General features: G+C 42.3%; 1 protein-coding gene across 1 annotated transcript in view; it reads right to left on the reverse strand.

Annotated features, from left to right (window-relative positions):
* WWTR1 (WW domain containing transcription regulator 1) overlaps positions 1–4,379 on the reverse strand; it is a 68,153-nt gene extending 63,774 nt beyond the window's left edge. Inside the window, exon 1 of the mRNA XM_062603250.1 lies at positions 3,689–4,379. Within this exon, the coding sequence (XP_062459234.1) occupies positions 3,689–4,080 (392 nt within the window). The 5' untranslated portion in view covers positions 4,081–4,379. The remainder of the gene's footprint in view (positions 1–3,688) is intronic.
* Positions 4,380–8,272: the final 3,893 nt, after the last annotated feature.

Genomic DNA, 8,272 nt, shown 5'->3' on the forward strand with positions numbered 1-8,272 from the left:
TAATAAATTAAAATTTTCTGACATTCTGATTTTTAAAAATCAGTGTATATAGTTACAAAGCTCCCTCCATAAATTACTAGGCCACTTCGTGTTCCACCATTTAATTTGAAAGCATGGCATTCTAGAATGTCAGCATGTGAGCCCAACCTTACAGCACACGCATTACATCCATGAGCAACTGTGGTAATATCTGTTGAACAATACTGTAAAGGTGTCATACATGGTTAGCTTTTTCTACATTTTTATCAGAACGTAACAGAGTAACTGCCTTATGCATTGTCCATCTCCTCCCTGATTTCTAGTTGGGTAACTACCATTCCTGAGGCAGAAAAGTATCTTGATTATGAATACTGTGCAGTACCATGCACAACATCAATATAAAATAATAATCTCTACAGAATTAACAGAAAAAGCTTTCAGGGAAAAGCTGTATTTGGAAATCATTTGAGCACTTGAACTATCTTCATATGGTTCGTTTTGTCATTGTCAGTAAAAAAGTATTACTTTTTATGTTGTCCATATAAAATTGATCACGTGTTAAATCAAGCTTCTCCACCAACAGAAACCAGGAGAAAAAAAATGCAACATGTTGAGCAAATCAAATATTGAAAGTAATTAGCTTTCTTCCCCCTTGAGCAGGATCTACTGGCAAATATGTCCTGGTATGACAAATGTTCACTGTAACATTTAAAAAACTGCAGTGTGACAAAAGTAACAGCACCAATAGTTTCACAAATCTCCCCAGTGCAAACGCTGATGTACTCTCTATATTCTGTTTACCTTCTGGAATGAAATCAGTCTGACCAAGAAGCACTGTGCACACACTGAGAGAACATTAAAACCTTAGTCTTCATTTGAAATATGAGTCTGAACCACCTGAAGACAAAATCAGTGGAAAGTAATACTTGAAAAATTCTTTCTACAGAATATGTGTACACAGCTTAGCATGTGGATCGACAGGCAAGTGATATTCCCACTTACCGACACAAGAGTTATGCAAGGCAGTTTGACTGTCTTTCCAGAAACCATTTTTATCAGAAATACATCACACTTAAATTTTTTTCCACACATGCACACACAGAAAAATGCTTTAGATAACACTGCTGTAAGTGTGCGTGTGTTCATTAGTCTGTTTTCCACCCCCCACTTCTGCGGTTTGGTATTTAATTACAGGGTGGAGTGGTCCCCAGGCTACTTATGTTTCTTCCAGTCACAGCCAGAAAATTTCTGCAGGAGCTGACATGCAGGAGTGTGACCGCTTGAAGTTATAGCTGGTTCCCTGTCAGTAAGGTTAGCTCACTCTTTACTGAAACTCCCAGCACTGCTTTTGTTTAATAATTCTTCAAAGTATATTTAAATAGAATAAACTGCATTCTGAACTTTAACAGGACCTAATTTAGCTAATCTTAATTTGCTTTTCAATTTTCTTTTGCTAATGACTATAAAAAAATCTTTATGAATAATTTAACTTGGAAAGAAATGGCAAATTTTCTTTTCCCTTGAATATAGGAAAATGTAACCTTAACCTTGTATGCCTCGTTTGACCAGCTGGGATTTTCAAGCACATCATCTGACTTGAAAACTATGTGCAATAATACATTGGGTTAAATGCTGCTTTCCATAAACACTCTTAAATTTCTGCAAAAAATTCTAGTTTCATCTGAAAAATATTAGACCACTCATAAAATATTATAGTTCATATATGATCATTTTATGGTTAATTATTACTCCCAAAAGTATTGGAGTATAAAGAAATACATTATTCAAATTAATTTTTATAGAAATGAGAAAAGTTCTGTTGGATAAATAAAACTGGGCAAACAAAATAAAGACAAAGTTAAAGTAACAAATTACATATACAATTAAACTTTTATATTAAAACAGGATTATGATAATCAGACTATTACTGTTGACAGGATTTGGAAAAAAATTAAAGACACTCTGGGGTTTTACCCACCAACTGTTCTTTAAAGAGAACTTGCATTTTCAGCCTAAGCAACAAGAATCCATCAACTTGGAAAACTGTCTCTTTTTCAGACGTGTGACATGAAAGTGAAACCACAAGAGCTCATTTTGACTATTAGTCAATAAAAAAAAAAAAACAGACATACTATGTTATGTAGTTTTTAGCCAGAGGTATTTGAAAACACCTGCTGGCCAAGCCCTAGAAAGAATTTATATGAAATACTTATTTACAAATGATCTCTTACAGTGCTCCTGTCAGTCAGCCACTTCTCTGTCCTGTTCTACTGAGAAAAATACGTGTAAAGTGCAGAGCAACATGATCCTCTCATTCAGGTGATAAACCTGATGATAAAACTTTTTAATAAAAAACTTCTAAGTTTGGACGCTGGCACATGTTCACTCAATATTATAGACCACATACAGTAACATACAGAATGGCAGAAAGAAAGGAAACATAGTTTTTTGCTTTGCTAGTAGCTCAGAGCGTGACAAGAGATAAAAAAATCTAAACTCTGTGCAGAGTAATTCAAAGACTGGGGTCTTGAGTAATCATTTGGAAATTCCAAAGCAACAAGGCAAAGAAATCATTATAGAATCATGCAATTTACACATCTATTAATTTCTCTACACAGTAAATATCCTTTTTCTTTCCCCTCATGCCTTGTCTATATGCTATTTATTATGGCTGAACACAGAGCTGAATATGAACTCAAGGTAATATTATTCTGACTAAGGGCTGTAGTAAATGAGTGAATGATCTCCTGTAGCCCTGGCAGTTTAACTCCCTCAGTATCCTTGGGTACATGCTCCATCAGCAAACGTTTTATTTCATTAGCAAACATTTTGTCACTGTGTATTTACCTGGTTAATACAGTGCCATTTAATTCGCAATGAATCTGAAGCAGATACAAAATCTACCAAAACAAGGCACTGTGTCCTAAGCACATTTTACAATTACTACATATTTTCAGGCCTATTAAACTGCTTCAGATCAAATTCCAAAGGTCATAAATAACACGGTAGCCAAAATTTCTGGCTAGAAGGGATAGGCAGTTATGTTACACTTCTCAAAATCTGTCACTAAAATAAGGAAGACTCCTCCCGTGTCCCTAAAGATATGGATGCTATAAATACACATACACACCACTTGTGCTGCAGCCGTGCATTCCGTTTGTGAAAAGCCACCCACGACCCGAGCACAACGGGTTCGCGGTTAGAACCGGGCTAGAGACCCGGGAGCCCGCGTTACGCAGTCCCTCCCACCGAGCCTACTTCACCTCGAACGGGGCACCGGCGCAGAGTGCCCCGGTCCCACCTCCGGGAAAACTCCCGGGAACAACTGCTATTAAACTTACTTTTAAAAAAAACTTTAATAAGTTTTTATTAATGAATCTGGGACGCCTAGCCAAGCAGGGAAGCTGTGCGGCCCAACAGTTCACATGCTCCGGTAACTACCCTCCCGCCAGCGCCTCGCTTCACCCCGCTCTCTCCTCTTCCCACTGCTGCACTGGGAAGAAGTTCCCTCCCCCGCGGATTCCACATCTACCTCACACTTGGAAACCCCCGGCGCCCTCGCCTCAGGGCCAGCACAGCAACCCCCTCTACCCTCGGCTAGTCGGTGTGAAACTTGGCCGACCACTCTCCCTCCCTCCCTTCTTTCCCTCCCTCCCTCAGCGCGGACCAAGCCACGGCAACCGGCCTCCGGCCTGGGACCCCTACTCACTTAAGGAAGTACCGCTGTCCCGTGTGCGTGAGCGCCATCTCCCAGCCGGGCGGCAGCGGCAGCTCGTCCGTCACGTCGTAGGATCGCTGGCGGAGGTGCGCGTGCTGCTGCGCGGCCCCCGAGCCCAGAAGCGAGGCGGGCGAGGAGTGGGAACGGACATGCTGCGCGGCGGCGGGCCGCAGGGGGGGCGCGCCCGAGTCCGTGCTCGACTGCCGCGAGTGCGAGCCCGAGTCGGGCTCCTTGAAGAAAGACTCGGGCAGTATTTTCTTTCTCCAGGAGCTGGGCGTGGGGTTCATCACCGCGTTGAAAAGCGCCTCCAGCTCCGTGTCCAGGTCCTGCGTGACGTGGATCACCTGCTGCCCTGGCGGCGGAGCCGCAGGAGCGGGATTCATTTTCCACCCGTCGGGAGCAGGCGGCTCTGGAGCAGGCAGCAGCCGACGCCGACGCCGGCCCCGCTGCAGGCCACCGCCGAGGACGTGCCCTTCGGAGCCAGGCGGACGGCTCTTCAGGGCTGGCGCCGCTCTGCCGGGGCGGGCGATGAGTGCCTCTGCGCCCCCGCCAGCAGCGTTGGTGTCCCGGGCGGGCGGGTCAGCCCGCGGGCCGGGCCGGGCCGCGCCGGGCAGCGGTGGGACGAAGGCAGCGCCGGCCCCTCCCGCCCGCCTCTCAGCACTCGGCCCGGCCCCTGCCCCGCCCGCAGTTATGCAACTGCCGTGAAACTTTGGGCGCTCGAAGCCGTTGAGGGACGGGGGTGGTCTCGCCGGGCAATAGAGGAGCCCTTGGGACGCCGGGGCTACGGACTGTCCCTCAGAGCCCGGCGGGGCCTGTGTTCGCACCCCCTTTGTCCTTCTGGTCGCGCCGCCACACTCTAGTCCCGCACGAAGTTAGCAGGACCAGGAAGGCGGTGCCAGGGCCGCCAGGCGGGGCGTTCCGGGTGAGCGCGGCGACCGCGGACCCACTCCGCTCCGCCGGAGCCCTGCTCTGTGCCTGCAGAACCGGGTGGTCCGTTGCCGGGAGCAGCTGCATGGCCCGGCAATTGACGGGGGCCGCCGCAGGCGGAGCAGCTGCCCCTTCCTGTCAGGCAGTGCAGTTACATGGGGCGTCACTTCAGTGTTCAAGGAAACTCGAAGCAGTTTCTCTGCTGATGCAACTGAATTTGTGTAAACCTGATCAGCTTTGCTCTAAAACCATTGTTCATAAAGTTCGTGGGTGATACTAATTTCTGGAGGCAAACTGATGCTTAAATTAGTTCACATACGATCTCCATAGTACACTTCAGTGATGCTATGGCAATGGGGAAAAAAGGAAGGGAGCATTCGTAGTGACATGGCCCTCAACTATTCTGTTGTGGTTTAGGTAATGCTTAGTGCTTTGCTGACAGGTACGATTTTGGTGCTGAGTTGTATCATAAATCTTTCCAACTCACTATCCATAGGTGCTTTCAGATACAGCTGTGACATTTCATGGATCTATCCTGACCTCTTGTAAACAGTTGCTTGTCCTCTATTTAGTCTGTACTAGAAGCCACAGCCACTATCAAAATGCATTCCCTAAGCTTCTATAAAGCAAATGTAATACATTTTTATTTAATCTTGTCTCATTTGCTTGGTGCACTTGGAACACCTTTTGAATAGTGATGTGACCAGAATTTGCATCTGTAGCTGCAGTACATTCAGTAGCTGCATCTGTAAAGAATGATGTTTGCTTTCCAACTTCACTGTTGGTTTTTACAATAGAAAATGTCAGCTTTTATGATTACATACATACAGATATCACACATTGGTTATGCAAATGTACAACTTTATTTTAGTAAAGCATTTCTTCATTTTATTTTTGCACTTTGGACAGACTCCAGATTATGATGACTGATAAGAATACATCCTCCTCCGCAACAAGAATCCACAGTAGAAAAGTCTTAGGCAAGTAATCTATGTTTTTTTTAAAACTTACTTATTTCTAAGAAGTATCATGAACTGTTCTGAACATCATTTTTGGCATCAGAGCTCAGACCTGGCTCTTGAACAATCGCTGTCCCTTTATCAGTGCAACATTTAACGGTAATGCAGAGCTTGTACATGAACTCCGGATTAGAATCAGCCAGGTCTATGGAACAGATCTTGCTTGTGCATTTCCTGATTTCCTTGCTTCAACAAATATTCCCTGTCATTTACTTTTCCTTACATTTCCTGCTTGTGTTTCCATTAGCTAGGCAGATCTCCTTCTTGCTGATTTTTTTTTTTTTTTTCCTTCCCACATATGCTATATTTCTGGTCAGGAAACCCAGTACTCCTGAGATTTGTTTACGCTTCCTTTCTCTAAGAATTTTCCATGCTATCTTTTGTACCATTCTTCTACTGCTTCCTTATGGGGTCACTTGCTGGCATTTTTACTAGCCCAGACAGCTGTGCTAATTACAGCACCTGCTCCAGGGTTATGCAGCTATTACATATCTTTTTTTTTTTTCTTCCCCCCTGCAATTTCCTTGTTTAAGACCATTGGATATTAGATGATTGCATGTGTATGTGTATGTGTGGCTATTGCACAGATAGTGATCTGAACTCGAGTGATTTTTCACACAGCCTTTACAAGTGCTTTTTTGCTTCCTCCAGGCCTCTGTATCCTTGAGTAAAGGCACACCCAGCTACTGACTACATTCCTTTCCAGATGATATGGCTGTTCAAGGGAAAGCTCTAATAATGTGGTGCCCTCTCATCTGTGTTGATTAGACCACTTCCATAAGAGAGTGTTGTATCTCATGAGTAAGTATATTCACATCTGTTCTAAACTTAAACATTTATTACAGCTAGAACTGTCTCCTTCAGCAAGCTGTACTTTTTACTGAATAAGAGAATTAGCTGCTATTGTACCAATGTTGCAGGCCAAAGCATCTTTTTCTACTAATCTGAAAGTGATTAAAACTGTAAGACTAAATTCTCATAGTACTGTTGTTATTCTATGTTTAGAAAATAGTAACTTCCTTCTTTGGACATAAAATAGGACATGACCACCAGCTTTTATAGAAAATGACTCAATATGTTCAAGTCCATGGAAGACAATGCCACTTCCATCACAATGGGTCTGGATTAAGTGATAAAAGAAGTAAACCACAAGCGTGACGTGCAAAGTCTCCTTATCATTACTTCTTTCTTCTAATTACAGGATTGTACATTTAAAAAAAAAAAGCAAAACACCACCAAAAAAACCCAACCCAATAACATTATTTTATATCCAGTCCATGTGTGGTTCAAATGTTTTTTAATAGCACAGACTTTTTTTTTAACTGAAGGATTTATAAAGTACACGACTTTGAGTATACCCTATTTGTCATACATTTTTTAGCAGCAACTTAAGTCTGTACTTCAGTGGCACACCAAGCAAACAGATAAGAAATAAGTTCACTTTCAAATTTACCCTTAGATAATGAGCATCTAGTGGTTTGAAGAAACAATACTGTGTTGTAATTTTTAATCTAGATACATCACTGCTTTGCATTAAAGCCCTACGTTTTTTTTGTTGTTTTTTTTTTTTTTGTCTGAGAAAGCCCACACAGGTGAAAATCCATGCGTGATGTCTGCTACAAAATAAACCAGCATTCCCTAGAAAAAATCTCATAGTTTTGGGGTAACTTAGTAATAATTACATAGTGCAGACCAGGAAGAGCTGCACAGCTCCTGCCTTCTGTTTAGGTATGTACTACACAAAGAGGCTTTAAAGCGGTCATTGACTACATCTATGTTTTTTTTCATATACTTCAGTGAAGAAGAGCTGCATATAAAGAAAAAGCTTCTATTCCCCCCAGATAAATAATGGAGAAAAAGAATACAATGGAACAGTAGATGTATTACATGAAATTTCACTACAGAAGGCATATATGTGCATCATACACATGCATTTACACATTGAAAAAATACAGTTTGTCATGCAAATGAATGATTTTATTTGCACTTGTGGGTATTGTTTGATAGGCTTTTTTTTTGTATATTATGCTCTTGCTAATAGTTCTATACTAATATAATTTTCAAGGAACTTCTGGAAAGGTATACTTAAGAAAAATGTACTATTTTTTAACAAATGGGTCAGTGCTTAAGTGTCTGTTTTTTATCTGCATGCATTTCATAGCTATTTGTTTCTCAGGTAGGCTTAAACTTTGGTTGGCACCTCGGAACGCACACAAAGCATATCCTATGTGTGTAGACAACTGTGCTGTGGTTTGTTGAATACAAAAAGCTGGTGTATATTACAAAGTTTCACAAAAATAGCTTATGTAAGCAGATGTCCCTTGCCAACACCTTCAGGCCGGCAAAACCTCTAATGTGAACACAGTGAAAAAAAAAAACAACAACCAAAACCAAACCAACAATTGAACTTGTGTCAGCTTAGTTCATGTTGGTTTATAAGTTGATGTAATTCTGCTGGCAAGGAAGCTATGTGAACATCTATAGATGACTGCTCAGACATTCATTTCAGAAACAGCTGTGCTAATCAAAAAATTGCACTAATGTTTGTGTCTCAGGGGTTATTCCTCTTTCAGTAATGCCAGTGGAATGGGACATACAAACACTGCTCATCACATCAGTACAAAGGAAG

Source organism: Pezoporus occidentalis, unplaced genomic scaffold, assembly GCF_034315485.1.
Source record: "Pezoporus occidentalis ecotype Australia unplaced genomic scaffold, CSIRO_AGI_Poc_V1 ctg8, whole genome shotgun sequence".
NCBI lineage: Eukaryota > Metazoa > Chordata > Aves > Psittaciformes > Psittacidae > Pezoporus > Pezoporus occidentalis.